The sequence below is a fragment of the Nilaparvata lugens genome, chromosome 4 (genome assembly GCF_014356525.2).
Source record: "Nilaparvata lugens isolate BPH chromosome 4, ASM1435652v1, whole genome shotgun sequence".
NCBI lineage: Eukaryota > Metazoa > Arthropoda > Insecta > Hemiptera > Delphacidae > Nilaparvata > Nilaparvata lugens.
The window spans coordinates 68,633,017-68,653,554 of NC_052507.1; the positions used below are offsets into that span (position 1 = coordinate 68,633,017).

At 32.1% G+C, this 20,538-nt stretch overlaps 1 protein-coding gene across 15 annotated transcripts in view; it reads left to right on the forward strand.

Moving 5' to 3' along the window:
• Window positions 1-20,538, forward strand: part of LOC111045314 (protein hu-li tai shao) — a 107,789-nt gene that overhangs the window by 78,828 nt on the left and 8,423 nt on the right. For 5 of the 15 annotated variants that reach the window (XM_039426310.1, XM_039426317.1, XM_039426309.1 and 2 more), the window contains 10 exons: window positions 312-509; window positions 2,168-2,304; window positions 2,970-3,096; window positions 6,953-6,976; window positions 9,003-9,116; window positions 12,128-12,220; window positions 14,451-14,649; window positions 15,626-15,730; window positions 17,732-17,803; window positions 19,368-19,418. In XM_039426310.1, coding sequence (XP_039282244.1) covers window positions 312-509; window positions 2,168-2,304; window positions 2,970-3,096; window positions 6,953-6,976; window positions 9,003-9,116; window positions 12,128-12,220; window positions 14,451-14,649; window positions 15,626-15,730; window positions 17,732-17,803; window positions 19,368-19,418 — 1,120 coding nt within the window. The remainder of the gene's footprint in view (window positions 1-311; window positions 510-2,167; window positions 2,305-2,969; window positions 3,097-6,952; window positions 6,977-9,002; window positions 9,117-12,127; window positions 12,221-14,450; window positions 14,650-15,625; window positions 15,731-17,731; window positions 17,804-19,367; window positions 19,419-20,538) is intronic. The other 10 variants (XM_039426321.1, XM_039426316.1, XM_039426322.1 and 7 more) reach the window with 5 other exon arrangements.

The window sequence follows — 20,538 nt, forward strand, 5'->3', positions numbered from 1 at the left end:
TAATATCACGATTATTCATTAAAAAGTTACTTCTGAATATTCACACTGAAAATGGCACTATAGGTATTGAAACATGCCTATATATAACTTTTCAATTAATTCGTTTATTATAAGACAATATTCAAGTGATTCATTATTATAATTTGGCATTTGATAATAGCATTATAACCTAGGCATGTCATTTCCATAAAAAATCGACAAGTGGAATGATAGTAGTTGATAATTATTGTGAAAAATTATTTTGTAGAATAAGTTTTTAATGCTTGTATATATGTTGACGAGTAGGTAATGATTGTTGATTTGGATTGTAGATGAAACTGATGCCATTGGGCGTGGACAATCTGATAATGGTGCCAGACGAGGCGCGCAAACAGATCTACGACTCGGCGCGCCACGCACCCGACGGCACGGCGCCCGCACCCGCCTCCACCGCCGTCGGCGCCAAGGAGAAGCGCTGGCGCATCGGCGGTCTCGAGTTCGAGGCTCTCATGCGCATGCTCGACAACGCTGTCAGTTACATTCACTAATCATCAACATTTATTTTTATATTTATATTTTTTTTATTCCTAAAGCATATAACATATTTTTTTCATTTTTCAATTTATTAAAAACACACAAAACAAGACAAAACAAAATTACAAAGATTTACGAAACAAATAAAACGTTACAAATAATATAAAAAACCAAGGGCTTTGTGGTTGGGTGTGTTGGAGACGAGAAAAAAAGAGAGGAAGATACGTTACCTAGCCAACTATGGTTTCCCATGTAATAGGCAGGCAAAGAAGATAAGAGAAGTAATGAGGAAAAAAGGGAAGGGAGAAATGGGGGGAAGGAAGAAAACAGAGGAATAGGTACTCAAAATAAAGGTAAGTGAGTCCACTGAAAAAAAAACAATGCTGGAGCAGAAATCTCGAGTCATATATCTAGATGGAAGAAGAAATTACTGTATGTCCAGTTTTTTATATACAGTTTAATTTTTCCGCTGATCTTATTGTCCATGAGAAAGTGATTTGGAATGAGGTTTATTATTTTAGTACCTATGTAAATTAATTGCCTCCTTATACATTCAATATTAGTGTTATAGGTTACATATTTGTTAGCAGTGGCCCTTAGATTATAATAATTAAGAGTAGAGTTTATTCTGAGAGGAAAACCGGATCTATATTTTATCAAGTACTCAATTACGGTTTTTATGTATAATTGACGTATAGTCATGACCTCAAAATCACTAAAAACCATATCCGTTGGATAGAGCCTGGGTTTGCTTAATATAGTTTTAATTATCAGTTTTTGTGCTACAAATAATTCAGCAATATGACAGTTGAAACAGCCTCCCCAAACAACTATGCCATACTGCAGAATTGACTTGACTAGAGCATGATACATCATTTTCAGGTGGTTCTTATTAAGAATTCTGTTAACTTGATAAAATTTAAAAAATAAATATCTAATATGATTATTATCATTTTATTATAATAATCATTATTTAGTAGTAGATTGTTTCGCACCTAAAGTCTGTGAGATATTACTTTCAACATCAAGAGGAAAAACCCATTTCTCCTTCCACAGTTTGTAGAAAAGACAGAGACGGTCATCCTGCGCTCATTTGGATGCGCCGTGTCATTTCGCTTTTTCGTTCTTGTGATGAACACATCTCCGTAATCACACAAACCAATATACCTGCTGCCAGTAAACAATTTTTGGAACAATGTCAGGTGATAACTGGAGGGGAGTGTTGCGCGACGCGTTAGAATGCTGCTAGGTAGTGGGAGTGATTAGTGGAGTATAGAGCATCGGACCTATCCGTCTTCGAGAAAGAGCCGTGTTAAAAGTAATATCTCACAGACTTTGGGGCGAAAAATGTGTGTTTGTCGTCATTATATCGCAGTTATCACGTTTGAGACGAACTTGAAGCGTTCGAGAGCCGGCAAAGCATTTTTGTCCTAGTTGCGAACGCTACATATTTATAAAATAGAATTATAGTACTCTTTGAAATTAATAGAATAAGAATACAAATTATAAACTACTAGTTTCGGTGATCACTCGAACACATCGTCAGGTTATACTTTCAAATAAATGTTTACTAATCTAATGTTGATTGCTATGTAATTTTCCATTTGATTAAACTTGTTTTGAAAGATTATTTTATTTGCGAGGTTTTTTGCAGGGTTTCCGAACTGGTTACATCTACAGACAACCGCTCGTGAAAGGCGAACCTCCCCGACCAAGGAACGATGTCGAAGTTCCTCCCGCCGTCTCGTCGCTTGGTTACCTACTTGAAGAGGAGGAAATGTACAAGCAAGGGTAATCAATCATTCTTCCTCCCGAACCTATCAATTACAAAGAATTACAATTCAAAAATAGTCCAATTAGTGAAAATTACAATTTAAGAATATTCCAATAAGTAAAATTATTGAAAGTTACAATATTTAAGAATAGTCCAATGAATTGAGAGCAGTACTAGAGTGTGTTTATTCCCCACACTAGAACTGTGTCTTTGTGAAGAACAAAGATACAATTATTTAAAATAATAATATTATATTTTATTTTTGAATCATACCTGCAGATATTTTTTGTGGATAAAGAAACTTGTGTTGTTGAAAAGTGTGATGAAACGGGTTACTCATACATTATTCCTTACTTAACCTTATTCTGCTCATATCTTATTCATGTTCGTGGCGCATATCGTAGAAGGAGCAGCTTAATTCTTGATTTGGACGTATTTTCCTCAATCACAAGGAAAATAAATGTTGGACTGTTTGTATATTGCCGCTACGGTGGTGTGTAGTGGCATTTAGTTTTGCATATGATCAAATGATGTAGTTATGTATATTTATTTTTTGCATCTATTTGTTACGATTTTGACATAATGGTGCAATTTATTTTCTGATAGTAATTGATAGTAACCGTGTTTTTTATAAGAAGAATAACAAAGGAACAGTGTTGTTGATTGGTATGTTTGATTGTAGACAATGGAAGAAATACATGGATGGCCGAAAGAGCAGTGACCGCACCCGGTGGCTCAACTCGCCCAACGTCTACCAGAAAGTAGAAATTCTCGAGACAGGAACACCCGATCCCAAAAAGATCACCAAGGTAGAGATGATTACTATTGAAAACAGACAAAAATAACCCTACTAATTCAAGTCGCAAATTTATCATGAAGGATATGGCATGGCAGTGAAATCTCAAACATGCAAGTTGGCGTAACTGTAATCAGAATTGTGCTTGAAGGTGAAAGACCACTTGCTGTCCGTACAAATATTGAATTTTGAATTCGAGAATAGAAACGAGGGAATCATGGTTGATATTTCTAAACAATTCATAGAAATTAGTTTCAGTTGAATTATTCATTATTAATCAGATAAGTAGTAATAGTGTTGAAATTGATTGAAAATGTCAAACTGCAAGAGTAGACATATTAGCTGCAATAGCTAGCAATTCGCTATAAAGTTATTAAGAATGACATATTGCAATATCAGGTACTTTAGCTGTTATAACAGCAAATCTCCACATAAATACACATACGTAGTGGCTTAAATTTCAATTCCTCCATCTTTGATCTGATCTCATTAACAGAACATCAATATTCATTTTATTCATTTAATTCCAAGCAGGCAATGAATATTTGAGTACCTAGTAGCTGCCATTCCATTTCCTTTGAAGCACAGGTTTTTTTTTTTCATTTTTATGTAGATGCAAAGCAGAATTTTGCTTGCAATATATTTGCTTATTTCATTCTAAAAATGGAAATACCAAGATCGAAAAATGTAATGTGTTGGATGTTTTATTGATGTGGAAAATGAATGAAAGAGTATAAGTCATTCGAATCATAATATGTATGTAAAGAAAGATTAATTCAATAATATAGTATATCAATATTATTATTATCATTCGAGATAAAGTTGACCATTTATATTATATATGAGATCAAATTATTTATTATCAGTAAGTATAAATTAGTAAAATATATAAAAATATTTGAATCAGTTTAAAAGTCAATATAAAATTGTCGCATTTGATACCTGAATTTCTCGATTATTCTATATTTAATTATAAGATATTCTTTTTGCTTTACATTATTTTTGCTAGGAAGATAAAGATTATCGTTTAAGTGTGTAGCATTTTGCTTCATATCCCATTTTTCTAGGCTATTTCATTCTTTTTCAATGTATAATATCTGCTCTAGTTTGTGCTCTTTTAGCTGATCTATCAATTTAAGCTTTTGATTTGTTCTGAAATCCTCTGCAAACACTATGACAGTGGAATTCATAATCTCCATATAGCCGCCATATTATACATTACAAATGTCAATTGATATTTTAGTTGTAGTTGAACTTCATTTTGTTGACGTTTCAAGTTTTTATTTTGCTTTTTGAGTTTTTATCAATTATATTTTGGAATTCTGTAAATGTAGTTATTAGAGCCTAAGTCAATGTATTGTAGTGATTATAATATTCACTGCGGAACTGCTATCATTCCTTTTCATATAAGATCTATTGTTTTTGTTTTTTTATAACGGCCTGATTGTATTGCCTGTGAAGAAGAATCTTATTTCAATATTATAAGAGTTTTAGTATACAGTATTTCCATGAAGATTTCTTTTCAAATGAATCTAACATTTTTTATATCAATAGACTAAGCAATCTAGAAGCACAACATTATGTGAAAGAAGGGCATCGCAAATTTACTTTCAAAAACATTTTATTTAATTCCTTGAAGTAGGAATTTGATTTGTACATTGTGAGTTGATCTGATTCAATTATGTATTGATTCTTGATTACATGTCTGCATGAACAATTTATTTTAAACTTCACTCAATGAAAGACTGTTTTATGAGTCAAAAATGTTGATTTCCACTTTTAAGTCTGTTAGTTTACGAATTCAAGTGTAGCTTTTATATATTGTGAATCTTTTGTTGAGTACCATGTGAAACATCATCAAAGGACCTTCCTCTTCGAATTTATGGATTTATGGACTGAATCATCTGGAACTTTGAGTGATTTCCAAGAACTTTTAGTTGATTTTAGTTGTGACTCAAGAATCCAGCTATACATTCTTACAATGATGTAATTCATCTTAGAATAAATCCATAAGTTATATTTCATTGAAACTGTACAAGTAATAAAATGTTCAAAACTAGTAAAGTAAGACAGTGGTACTAATGTATTATTCTCTCTGGACAAACTCTCAAGAAATAAGCGGCTTAAATGGTTATTTCAATATCCAAATGTGTTGTGTGAAAGCTTTAAACTTCTTATTTGTAAAATTAATCACGCTGTCATCATTCAAGACACCACTTGTTTAGTTATAATACTGTCATTGTATTCAATTCATTTGAAACAGTACAATATCTCCAAATTATTTAAATTCAACCTAAAAATCCATTTCTATTCAAGTTCTAAATTATGGTTAAATCCTGATTGTCCAAATAAAATTTTAACCGATGCTCATAGGATCAAAATGTAATTTTAGTTTGTTTTAGATTCATCATGCATTTTCTATATCTATCTTAGAAAAGAACAATTATTATAAGCTGTTAATTCGGAAAAATAGATTAATATTGAATATTGTGAGATTTGGTGTATGTATTTCTTTATTGATGGAAAGGAGGTCAAAAAGCAAATGATGTCAGAACAATGTGATAGATTCGTGAGATTCTTTTTTACATATCATTCAGTTTGATCTTCTCATGAGAAAGTTTTATTCAATATGTATAACGTTCCCCAAACAACGTTTGTTCACTTGTAATGATATTCTGCAATCCATAGTATATACAAAACATTGCTTTATTATGTATGTTATTAAGATCTTAAAGTTTAAATATTATGATTGTCATTTGTACCAATCAAAGTAAATGCATGCTAATTCTCATATCAAAATAATTATATAATAGTGAATAATATATTCTGCTTATTTGTGAGCATTAATCTATTGATAGCATGAGATTTGTTGATGGAAATTTTATGATATAACAAATCGTATTTATGTTTTTATATTATCCAATATTAATGCGATATAATATTAATAAAATTAAACTCTTTTTTGAGTCTTATATCTTCTTTCTTGTGATTCGCCCATATGTTTATGCTTGATCGCTATTCATTAATTTATCATGGCACAATATTATTATTTATTCTATACAGTAAAATGTATACTTGGATATAATTGATGTCAACTCAAAAAAATATGTGTTTCGCTTATCTTTATTGGTTTAAATTATCTAACTATTTGAATAGTTTGTTTTAATTGACATTTGTAATGTGTAATACTTTTAAAATAATATTTTCTAATAATTTGTTGATTACATTGTTGGGAATGTAAGTTTGCGTTCGGTTCTGTGATGAATTTCATATTATTCCATTACATGCACTTCATCATGTTTGTGAGCTTGTTATTATAGATACTAGACTTTTTGTTAGTGTGTTTCGGAGTTATTTTTATTTTATTTTTGTTTGTTGTTCACTGATACTTTGGAAGAGAAATGTGCAATAATGATGTTTATTTAATGTATTTGAACATAATAATTTCAGTGTTTTAATTGGGATAAACGTTGATACTAAACAAAAATAACATTTAATTTCCATAAATGACTACAAGTTATTCAAATCAAACAATTCTTTATCGAGAATCAAGTTTTAATCCCTTCTTCATGATCATAATTCTCAGGCTCTCATCTAACAACATGATAAAATATGATGCAGTCAAACCACTTATACTAAATCACCCCCTCTTATCAGTTTCTTATCATATAGAATAATGCAATCATCACAACATTTGCTATTAAACTAATAAAAATATCTAAAAACTCTCTTCCAAAGCAAGTTAGATGAACAAAAGAAGACAATACATTGAATTTAATTTCAAAACATTTAAAAGCAGTTATAAATTTATAATTTTTAAACATTTTAAAGCAGTTTTACAGTAGTTTTGTTTTTTTCTCAATTTTTAGTGGGTGGATGCAAATGCTGATGAGGTAAATAGATCTGCAACCATACAAGCAAGCATAATTGAAAACAAATTCAATTACCTTGATAACTTTCTTGGTTCAGGTGGAATACTAGCATGCTGCTATTGAAGCTATCCTCCCGCACAAATCCATCCATGCCTGTCTTCCATTCTCGATTATCCTTGCACTCGCCATGAAATTCAACTGACATATTTCATAAGAAAAACGTAGTACCTTTCTCTGCTTAACATTATTTGTGATATTTTTCCAATCGAATGTTTCTAAAAATATGTTTCGACCTTCGGAAAGCTTTTGAACCTATAATTATTGGTTTTAAACAATTATCTCAATATCACAATTTTGATCACATTTCTTATGATTATCGAATACTACTACACACGTTGAAAATTCATAAACATTTTCTCAGAGAACTTAGAGATGAACTATTGTAATCTTAATTCATTAGAGATTCATATAAATTCATTGTCTGATCCCCATGTACAAAATCAATCTCTTTAAATTCGTATTTGAACTACCTATTTGTATACTTGAAGCTTGAACAATATTACCGTAATATTATATGTATTCAATCAGCTCCAATCATTTTCTTAAGGTATCTTGTCGGGACTGTTTAGTTATTAACGTTTCCAAATAAGTCTCTTCTTGCATGATTAAGAATTTGCATGTTACTAGCATTATCGATAAACTATTTAGAATTCTACTACTAACACTTTGACTAACTCTAGTTATCTAGTGGATCAATAATTCTATTTTATTAGTAATCAATCACTTTGAAACAATTCTTCATTTCGCTTGCTTCATTGAACATACATTATAGTCAATATATTAACTGAAGACTCTTGGGTCTCATTTAGCTATAATCTTTCATTGTTAACTACAGCAATCTCAAACCATGAATGTTGTTTGCAATCTATTTAATACATTTAATGCACTAGTTGGTTTAGTGTACATTAGTACACTACGTTATGATGTGAGAAAATGTTATCATTTGATAATAACTCAAAAATTATTTTTTTGTATCAATAATCAATTCTTCAAAAGTTTACGCTTTGAACTGTGCATGTAGCTGTTTTATGATTTGTTTAGTTTTACATTTTATATGGCTCATTTTTTTGTTTATCTTATGATTTATGTATGTTGCGCTGTTTGCTTCTTAACAAATCTGAAACTAAGTTACAATATGCTACAGAATAACATTATTGTCAATATTACTTATTTCCCACACAATGTTATTATCCTAAGCAATGCACAAACATTTTAACTTCAAAACTACTCTCAACTGTAGATTATACTAACACTTTACTAAAATTGAATATGTAACCTGTATCATCTAGAGGTTTAGTGGAGCTTGTTCATTGTTTATTCATCTTACAAAGAAAATACATCTAAACACATTATGTGTATGATGATAGACAAGTCAATTTATATATACCATTCTTGAAATCTATATTGAAATATCAAAGAATTTGGTAATATTGCAAACTGTAGAATGATTGACATTGATTGGTGATGTTTTTATAATATAGTTCTATGAGAATATAGTAAAATTGACAATATTGTTCTCAGTTTTAGAGTCATAGACCCGGTTTCTAGGACAATATTAATTAAATCTAGCGTATTATCATTAAATATATAGGTTTGATGATACATTAGATTTGATAAGTGAACTAGATACCGGGCCCTAATCTTTTACACAAAATTATTTTTGAGTTGGATAGTGAGTATAAGGTTCATGAATAAATGTGTATTGTTGTCAGTCATATCCAAGTATATAAACTAACAAAGAACACGTGTAGAATGATTGTAGTACTATTGTGCCTGTTTGCCACTCGAAACTATCGATTTGACTGTATCGATGTGAGTGTGGATCGATGGTCGATTGTATTGGATCGATGGTCGATGTCGTTCAGACAAACCAGTCATTGGGCGATGTTCGGTGGTAGAACAGGCTGTTGTTGATCCTACTGTGTTCTGGTTCTCTGCTGTTGTCTCGCTCTAATGGCTGGTTTTGTCTGTGTGTGTTCTGGTGTAGTGGGTCGCCGAGGGTTCACCGACGCACAGTTCGACGCCGGTCAAGATCGACGCGGCGCTCCAGTTCGTGCCCAAGAACACCAACCCCAAGGAGTTCAAGAGGCTACAGCAACAGGTCAGTACGATTACTATTACAGCGACAAACATGTACACTGAAACCTCGTTCCTCCGCTTTCGATGCGCTCCTCTCTTTTTTCTTACTTTTTTCTCGTAGACCTGGTCTCCAGGACACTTATTATAACTAGTGACTCCCTGGGTTTGAGATCTCGTTCAAGAACTGTTGTATAGTAATTGTACAGAATTGATGAAAATCATGGAAACAGCTAAATATTTCTCTAACAAGAATAATTTGACTGTATGTCAAACATCTGTATGTAAACCTTCATATGAATACAAAAATACATTTTTTGAAATGAGAATGTTGTCACATGTAATGTGATACATGATTTCACATGAATGACTGTGTAGTAGCTCCCAAATATCCTCAGCTGATGTTATGAATGAATAAATAGAAAAACTGAAGTAATTGCATGCAATGAATTCTTCAGCTAACTAAATTAAAACACATTTTTTCTTATGCACTTTCAATGTTATTTTTATATCCTGAAAAATGACGAAGGAGTGAGTCGATTTTGGTGTCCAACGAATTTGACCTGTAAAAAGGTTCGAAGAAAATGTGTTCAAATTTGAAGCTGATTGATCAATTCTTTCTAAAGTTATTGTAGAAAATATAAACAGACGGACAACGTCTTTGGCGAAAAGTGAGAACTCGCTAACGCTTGTTTAACTAATAGACTATTGAATCTATCGATTTAATATAGATTCATCATTAAACCTACAGATTTAATGGTTAATTAGATTTAATAAGTGTCCTGGAATCCGGCCCTCAGTAATTTACCTTTCATTAATATTAGGCCTGCTCCCTCGAGCACCAATTGGGATAATTAAAGCACTTCTTCGCACACATACATCAAACTTGAAGCCCATGTGAGGAATATCATTTTATTCTCTGTATTACCATAGACTTTTCTTATGTCTATAGACTCATCCCAGTTGCCCATCTCTATGCCATACAGTAAAGAAAATATTTCATGGTATAGGACGCTTACTTTCAAAATTTCACTGTTACGCCAAGCTGGATTGTCACATATCAGTGACAGTGAACAGTGAAAATATAATTATCACGAGTTGTAATTGGAATATTCCCATTCAGTCCGTCCGAGCGAGTATGAATAATCCCATTAGAACGTATGGAAATTATATTTTCACTGTTGTGTGGGAATGCAGTTTTATCGTCGATTATTACTTGCTTGGCCGGGTGAGAGTGTATTAGCGGCAAGCCGAGGCAACACTACCAGCACCACATGACTTCACGAGAAGATCTAAGTGATTATCGACTTGAAGTATGGACAGTGAAAAGTGAAATATGGAACATAACCATGAGATATCTTCTTATGCTATCTAATCTCCTTGGTATTAGATATTACCAACGTTTGTACTGTACTGTATAATAGAAGAGGAAATGTAAAGAATTGAAATTGAGTTGATGGGACCAGGGTCATTGCAGATGAACGAATTGTGGGTTAGAGTCTTGCGCACATCGGTGCGGATTGTATCCCAGACGCGGGGCGACTGTTGTTAATCTTAATCATTCAAGGCTTGAAAATTGTCCCGCACGCGATTCGCACCGGTATGCGCAAGGCTTGAACGGGTTTTACCTATTTTTGAGAGAGAGTGCTGAATACACACAATTTTCCTATACTGTACTTACAATATGCAATATTTTTCTATCGGAACCATATCGCGGATAAACAGAAGTATCGGTTAAGAGAGTGTTGGATGAACGAGGTTTCAGTGTAATTTAGTCGAAGAATATCTACTGTAATTTATTATGTGAAAACAGATTCATATTCATTATTGAAATTTACCATACGATCACTAATGGGACTTGATTACAATATAGAGCTATATAGTTAGGTTTATTGATCGCTATAATGAGCGTACCTCCATCAACAATCATGTGCATTTTTATTGAAACTTTTTTCTTGAATATCTGTTCAGGAAACCTCTGACTTTACATTTACCGTTAGAATGCCGACTGTACCTACCTTATAAGCTCATTAACTAAGAATTGAGAATACTTTCAAAACGACTTCAATTTGTGACAAAAAACGACCTACATTTATTATACTAATAATTTTAGGTTGTAAAAGATAGGTTTCATGATTAGAACATAGGCCTACAATCCTTTGATATAAGGACCCTACCCAGATTACATACCCTAATAAAAATTCCAAAATAAATCTATCATTTCTGCATTGATCAATCAGTTTTATTGTCAATGTAATCAAAGTGCACCTTGAAATTTTTAATTGAATAGTTTGACTGCAAGATTCAACTCTATAGACTAGCAATTAAAAATTATTGTAGATACTATTCCAGTGAGGAAACAGAATAAGGAGGTCAATTAGATGAGGTCAATCCTAAAGAACTTTACAAAAGTATTGTAAGACTCCTGAAGACATGACATTCTTGAAAAATGGACATGAAAATTATTATTTTTGGAAAAATAATTTTGATCCGTGTAAGAATCTCTTATTAAAGCTTACCTAAGTTTCCTCAGTAAGCGGATGGACTTCATAAAGGCTTTGAAATGTTTAGTGATATTTTTCAAGTAGACATATTCGTAGATACGACAATTAAATGGATAATAATGAAAGCTATACAATTTCAATAAGTTCGATACCTCCGGATTTTGTAACTTATTGGCTGCAAGAAGTCATCCGCGTACTCCTCATTAATCTTATCTGAGTGATTACCGCTCGTCTTACCATTTCCCTGGTTAATTTAATTGAAACATTGGTCATAAGAAGTTCCTGGACAAGATCAGAATAACATTTATAAATTTCGCAGATCAAAGAAAACATACGTGCTGATAGCTATTTCATCAGATAAGAAATTCTTAGAAATTGAAATCCAATATTCGTAGAATAGTCCAGTTATAAATGGAATTTATAAATTTTGTATATCAACGAAAAAGGACTTACTAATAGCTATTTTATTATATAAGAAGAATTGAAATCCAGTATTCAGTCCAGTTCAAAAAGGAATTTATAAATTTTTCAGATCAAAGAAAACAGACGTGCTGATAAAATAACGTCCGGACCTCAATCACACATCTTGGAAGGAGTCTCGTGGGAGGAAGCAAAGAAACTTCAGGTAGGTTGACACAGATTCCCACATTGTAATCACTGAACAATTATTATCTTATTCTATTCTACATTCTGTTACCTATAGTGAGGTCCTCGTTATAATGGCAGTGAAGAAAGATAGGAGAAAAACGTTGCCAAGTCTGTCCATTTTGCCACTGAGTGTACACAGCTGTTACTCAATTCTTCCCATTAAATTTGATCTAATAATAATTATTATTTCCTCAATAAAATCATCAATTTCATGTCAAATTAATCAAGAAAATATATTTTTTCATAATTTGATTCAAAAATTTGCTTCCATAACTGAGATCAGATTTTTATTTTTATACAAACCTGAAATTGCGGCTAATTTAAAAAGCTGTGATACACCAATGAATTTTAAAACAACAGAAATTAAGTTATTTGGTAGGTATTCTATTCCAATTTCTTTCAAAAATAATTATAGGAAAATATAAATCCTTTTTAAAATAAGTAATTTCATTGAAAATAATTCTGAAATAACCTTTCAATTATTATTTATACGGGTACGAGTAGGTCTAACCTAAACGTGTAGGCTAACTGAAGCATGGACAAAGTCTAGGATGGTTAGTTATCGACTTTTAAAGTCATTTCAGGTATTTTAATTTGTGTTTCTCACACGGTAATGTCTAAAAATTATTTAATTGTTTCAAAAATACATTTTAAATCAATTATACGACTTGTGTACCAAAGTATTTTGATAGAATGAAGAATAAAATGGCGGCTGAGAATTGTTAGTCTACTTTTGTACAGTCACTGACAAAAGTAAAAATAAAATATTCTGGCAAACTGACAACATTGCAAAGCTAGAGAGATATAGCGCTATTTGTTTTGTTGTCTGATAGAAAAGGACAGCAATAGTATTGTCAATTGTACACTGCCATTATAACGTGGACCTCACTATATCAAGCATCTGATTAGCATTGGTTTGCTATCCTTGTCCATCACTTTGACTTGACAGATTTATGCATAATCTAGTAGCTTCTGACCTCCCGTTCTCGTGTGAGTTAATGGATTTCAATACTTACTATATCAGTATACAGTATACTATACTGTTGTGTACACATATGTACACAGTATTCTTTTTTTATTGCGGTTGATGCCCACATGAGCTTTTTGCTTGGGCGTCGTGGATAATGGGAAGTGCGAGGGTGAATCATGAGATGAACAAACGTCCATGCCTATTCGATGGGATTTGGCGGGATTCGAACCCGCGACCAGGTGGCACTAGCAGACGCCTCTAGCCACTAGGTGCAACACCTCAGTAAACTCGGCTATCTGGCCAGCTATGTGAATTCTTATACAATTACAGATCACATTAATAATATATAATTTGTCATGTATACAGTATTCTAATACGACTACAGATCACATAAATAAATGTGTGTAATACTATTAGAAGAGAGCGAGCAGAAAAATGTAATGAGTAATAGATAATTCGTCTAACAGAGGCACTCTTGAAGGGTTTTGGCATTCGAGGTTAGTTGAAATTGACGAATAGACTCTAGTGCAGAAATAAAACGAAACTGAAAGCAAGTGTCACGTCATCAAGTGTAAATTTCCTTTCTGTGTCGTTGTGAATGGAAATGACTAGATATGCCAAAACCACTTATTTATTATAACAACTTATGTATTGGATAGAGCAAAATATACTATATAATATATATATAATATAAATATACTATATAATATATATATAATATAAATATACTATATAATATATATATAATATAAATATACTATATAATATATATATAATATAAATATATTTTATTTATTGGATGAAGCTCAAAATTTGAGATACTAGTTTCGTTTGTTATACCAATATCAATCTCTAGTAACTTCCAGAGCTCAAGCAGCTCGTTTTTCTGTTTTCTGGAAGGGCCTAAATTATTATTCCAATCAACCGACCATATTTATGTGTAGTATACTGTATTATATTATATAGTGTGTGTATTTGAATACGGCAATAAATAAATCTATTTTCATTTAGTAGTATTTTCCTGCTGTCACCGATATTATATCGGTAAGTTTTAAATAAATCGTCTATTTATCCTCTGTTAACGTTGTTTTCTACATCACACCCACCAATTACATTAGCCAAACTTTTTTATTCTTTTTAATTACATTATTAAAAGAATTGGTTTTATTGCTGTTGATATTGGTTGACATTTAAAAAATCGTATGTTTTGACATTTTTTGACTTGGTTGTTTGTCAGGACGCGAACATGAGCCAGACCGGCGACCAGGTGATTCTTGTGGGCGCCGCCTCGAAGGGCATCATCCAGCGCGGCTTCCAGCACAACGCCACCGTCTACAAGGCGCCCTACGCCAAGAACCCCTTCGACGCCGTCAGCGACGCCGAACTCGAACAGTACAAGAAAACTGTCACCAAGAAGCAACGAGGGGAATCGTCTTGTAAGTTCAACGCCAATATTTTTATTAAATACTGCTGATATTGCAGTTATTAATTATTTCTAATAGATTCAACAATAATTGAAAGTAAATCAAAATTAGTGCTATGAAGACTGTACATGCACGGTAAGGCAATAAAGGCAAAACTCACACTATCGCCAAGCGAATCCATAAATCAGCGCTCCAAATGAGTGTTTTGTCAACTAAATTGACAAAATTCCTGATTCGAAATACAAAAATTATTGAATTATTCCCAATAAAACTAGCATATTGCCATTTTAAAGCTAAAATCCAACTCCAAACCGTTCACTGAGCTAACTTTAACTAGATTTTATTCAAAGTTGATCATAATCCTAATCTCAACTGATATGACGATCCCTGTTTGGATTGCTATCCATTCGTGCACTTCAAAATCCAGTATTGAAATTTAAGTGGCTCTAACCCATTCTCACTAACCCTCAACCATAGTCTGTGCTGCAATCCAAGACTTACGAGAATAGGAGCACAATGTTGCCGTTTTTATACTGATTCTATCAAAACGACCTATGCTCTCTTTTTCGCTCTTTGCCTCACACAATTAGCTATTTGCATGCATACTATCTTTGAGTAGGTACTCAAATGTACATACCAATAGGTAGAGAAGTTCAAGCATCTCTGTTTGGAAATAAAATCACTTCACTTATATGGGCTACTTTATTCAAATTAATAAAAACAATATAAAAACTTGTAGTACCTTTCTATTAAAACATTTTAACGACTAGTTTCGACCATTGTTTTTGTTTTTATTAATCTCTGTTCAATAATAAGGTTGGAGCAAACAATATTTTGCTCCAATAGGTTGTGAAGAACAATATTGTGTTATTTTGGAAGATGAGTTCAGTAACAATACAATTCGAATTACTCATTTGCACACTACTACTACATGAAGTAGTTCAAGCATCTAAGTTGATTTTGTGAACAATTATGTTGTTTTTGTCAGATGATGAGGACCAGAGCGAATCCGAGGCACTTTCATCCTCCGCTGCCCTCCCCCCCACCGGCATCAAGTCACCCGCCAGCGAAACTGAAGAAGAGAGCAGAGATGGTACGACCACTTATTCATCATCATGTCAATATTCTACTAATTTACTTTATTGAGCGAAGGAGGCAAGACGGGTTCTGTCTACATTAAGGCTGTTTGGTACACTTTTTTCCATTTAAATTGGATAATCTTCTTCAATATAATTGTTGAGATCATTAAAAGAGTGAGGAAAAGTGGCATCTGAAATTTTCAACTGGTCTAATAAGCGAGTTATGGGTTGTTGAAGTGCTAAATTTCCAGATTCCGTTTTCTTTCCAGATCATATACGGTTTCGAATTTTCCATTAGAGTTTTTTCAATACATTCAGTATATCATTGGCTTTGTTGTAATTTGCGTTTTTCGCGATTAATGCCAAAATAAACAAGTTATCGAATTTACAAAGAATGTTGAAGAACTAATTTATTTATGAACGATATGGGGAATAAAATGTTTTAGTTTGGAAAGATAATTTTTTGAATTTTTAAGAGAAGTTCTAATAATATAGTCGAAACTGTTTATGATCTGGAAAGTTAGCACTTTAACAACCCATAACTAATAATAATAATAATAATAATAATAATAAATTCATTTATTCTTCCAATTTATACATTACACATAATCAGAAATTATGAATAGTACAGTAGATAATTATATCACAATAACAATCTTGCAAATTATAAAAAAATTAAAGATAATAAAATAATACAATTACACGTTGTACAAAGAAATCACAATAACTCATTTACATCAAAAGAAGAATAAATAATTTCAAGTACCCCGAGGACTAAAATTCCTGTTTGGGGCACCATCATATTTTCAATTAAGAAAAAAGCAATGAATTATTTTGCAGAGTCGGAACTTGCATAATATGACAGGGTGAGGAATTTTAGTTTAGATAATACATGTATATTAACATTTTAATCTACTTTCCCTTAATTTGAAAAGAATAACCAACAATCAATGCACATTCCAAGCAATTAGCAGACCACTTAGTGGTCAAGCAATTAGCAGCAGCAGTGATCTAAGCAATAACTCGCTTATTAGACCACTTGAAAATTTCAGTTGCTACATTTTCTCACTCTTATAATGATCTTAACAATTATATTGAAAAAGATTACCCAATTTAAATAAAAAAAAGTGTACCGACAGCCTTAATAAAGTTATTTATTCATGCACTTCTTATCACAGTGTATCAAGTTGAGCCCAATGTAACCTATAAGTGTTTAGTTCACTTATTGGAACGGTGAGTTTTGGGACTAGGCGGAACATCTGAGAGGATTTCTCAGTTATTAAAAGCCATACATTGTATTATACATTTTAGATTACACTTACTTTGAAAATTGTATTTTTGTTATTGATTAGTATAAAGTTAGTATAGTGATTAGTAGGCCTATACTAGTATACAATTATAATAATGCATGCCAAGACAATGACGTAGAAACTACTAAACCTGTAGGTATGGAAAGTCCCAATTTTTAACAATATCAAGCAAAATAATTTTTTTGGTCAATAGCAAATGAATCATCTAATGAAGCTTCCATTTTCTGTGATTGGCTCTAAGGGTCAAGCCACATGAAGCGTTTTCGCACTCGGTAGGGCAGGAAGCTCTCCGATTTACTGATTATCAGCTGATTCATGAATGCCAACCCAATCAGCTGATAGCCAGCCAATCGGAGAGCTTCCTGCCCTGCCGACTGGTCCACCGCCAGTGCAGAAACGCCTAAAAAACGCTTTATTTGGCTTGGCCCCAATTCTACATCAAAGCTGCTATTCAACTTGAAGCCAGTGAGAAATGCCAATTAGCACTATGCTAGAAGCGTACCTCAAGCAAGCCTCCTTCATTATTCTCTTATTGAAAAATGGAAACTCGGTTTTTTATCATTAAATTATCAATTGATAACTGATTAGGGCGTGACATTGTGATATTTGGGTTGAGTGACTTCTCGATCACACTAATAATCATTTATTTGTGGTTTGCGTTATTAAAATCGAGTATTGAAGAATAATTTTGTGTCGTTGTTTCAGAACCACGAGTCCTCCGGATAGAAACGAAAACCGTTCCAAGCCGAAGTCAAGCCGAAGTTGTTCTCAGTGATGGTAAATGCTACTTTCAATTCTTGACATTTTATTAAGTCATTCTTTAAGGTTATTTATCTGTTTTATACTTGAACAAGAGCATTTCCAGCTCAATTACTATGATTCAACTATTAATTTTATTTCTTTAGTGTTATGAAGAAATATTATATTTTTTAAAGTATTATTTATCCATCTACATCCATTTATATTCTATCCATTTGCATCAATAAGTTTTTGAAATTGATAAGATTTAAAAAAATATAAATTAGTGAAGTGTCAACGTTTTTCTTTTGATTCTTGGAATAATTGATCACAACATTGTCCATTGACTATCTAGGTTCTTACATGTTGAATTGTATTCAGCACAAATGAAAGGTAAAAGCATGTATCATGTTATTGATATTAGTTTCCTGTCGCTTTATCAGTATGACTAGATTTGAAAGATTTTATCCTGAAATGTGTGCATGTGATTTATTGAAGCATGTGTTTTGCCACCGTTACATAGTTTTATTTTTTACAATTTTGATATCACCAATTTATTGAGTTTTATATAAGTATCTAGCTCAAATGGAATATGTCACGAGAAGTGTATTAATATTAGTAATATGTATTAATGCAAAAAGTAATCATGTCCGATAATACTCACTGTTGCACAATATGCTATTCAACAATGAATTAATTCAATCGTATATATTCTTGACACTAAACAAAACATTGTGCATCATTCCTTATCTTTTTTAGATTTATCTCTACAAGTACTTGACGATTAAATTTCTAATTTAGACTTGCATAGTTTCAATCTCATTTCAAGTAAAATCAACTATCATAAAAACAATTTTTGAATAATGTTCATTGAAATGCACAGTATTAATATTTTACAGAATGTCATTTGATGGCAATGAAGATCTGTCATACTTTTCGGGGAAATTACGTTCATTGAGATGTCATGAATACCAACATTTAATTTGAAGAAAAATTCCTCTTGCTCGATTCATAAACTAAGAAGCAAACTGCTGAGAAATGAAACTCATACTTCACATGCAAAGTATGGATTCAATATCACATTAGTATCATTTACTCATCTATGGTAGTACTTCTTTGTTAGATCTCATTCTGTTATTTACGTATTATAACTCCTTATCTCAGTATTAAACGTTGTTTTACCTCCAGCTTGTTTTGTTATCATTAGAAGTAGATACAGACTTGATTTGCATTCCATGTAGGAATAATTTGTTACAATAAGCTGAAATTACAACCCAGTACTCTCAGAGAATGAAAAATGAACACAGTTTAGCTTTGCATCTTGTGATTTAGGATTATTCCACCGAACTGTGCCATAAAAGATTTCTACCATTCGTTACAGTTGAAACAATATAACGAGTATTATATTTCCCGTTATTCAAGTAGTATCTTTGATGCAACTATTCTAGCATTACCAACCAATGACATATGAATGAAGACTTCTTTTTTAAATTTAATTTTGTTTTCATGATTATGCTTGTTTGTAATGTTTTATTTTGATGCACTTTAATTTGATAATTTTGCATGTTTCCCTCCCAATCATTTGAAATATCAACTCTTGAAGAAGACTCAGATGCTTTTGAAAGATCGTATTCACTGCGTTCTCCTAATCAAGGTAAGAAAAATCCTGCAGTTGAATTAGAAGCTGCATAATATTTATCATTCGCTATCATAAAATTGAAATTTATTAATCAATTTAGAAATTGCTATCTACCGATGGAAATTGATAATCATATTCTAGAAACATTATGTAATAACCTAGAATTATTATTTGTAGAATGAACTATTCGGAATCCATGTGTATAGCCTCTAAGAGCATTTCAATGGTCTATTATTGTGATACACTATATTATTAAAATACAATCACATTTTCTAAAAATTGAAAGAAACCCCTTCTGGATCTTATCAACGATCCTGAAATGCAATTTTCTACAAAATGTGAGGAAATGATACTACCCAAAATATTCATCTAGCCCAGGAATAGAACTCTGGACTCATTTAAAATGTATATCAATTGACTCTTCCAATTCATTTTCTGTCCCATTTATTTAATTATAAAATCATGTTTGATTTTCAAACTAGATTGCAAACTGAAATTAATTTTCAGTTTGTATTGAATGAGATTTTTATCAGTTCTTGAAATTGTTTGGTTGTTGGCTAGCATCAAAATAATTTGCTAATAAATGATTTACTAGGTTTACACACCTAGCTACGTGTAGCTAGAAATACGTGATCGGATGACGTAGCTGTGCTATCTGCTAATGTTAAATCGACGCTATGCAATCTATCCTATTCACACGAGCGTAGCGTGGATTTTTAACATTGGGAGATAGGACGGCTACGTCTTCTGAAGACGTACACTTAGCTACACGTAGCTAGGTTTGTAAACACCTTGAGAGGATTCAGAGAAGTGAAGCATATTATAATAAGCGATGCGGTCTATTTGCTTTTTAGCATCAGCTTCTGAATTTATTCAGGAATTGGAAGTGTATAACATTTCATTGTGTATATTTGGAACTGTTGACGTATTCTTTGAAGAATCCTATAGAACTTGTGGAAAGCATGCATCACGAACTATTTTTAGATTTAAATAATTTTTACAAATTATAATTTATTTTATTCAATACAAAACACAATTCATTAAAATGATTGGGGAAGGACCAACAGGCACAGCCCAAATCTGTTCCTTCCCCGAATTATCTTCAATAAATCCCTTTCTTATGATTGGTATGTTA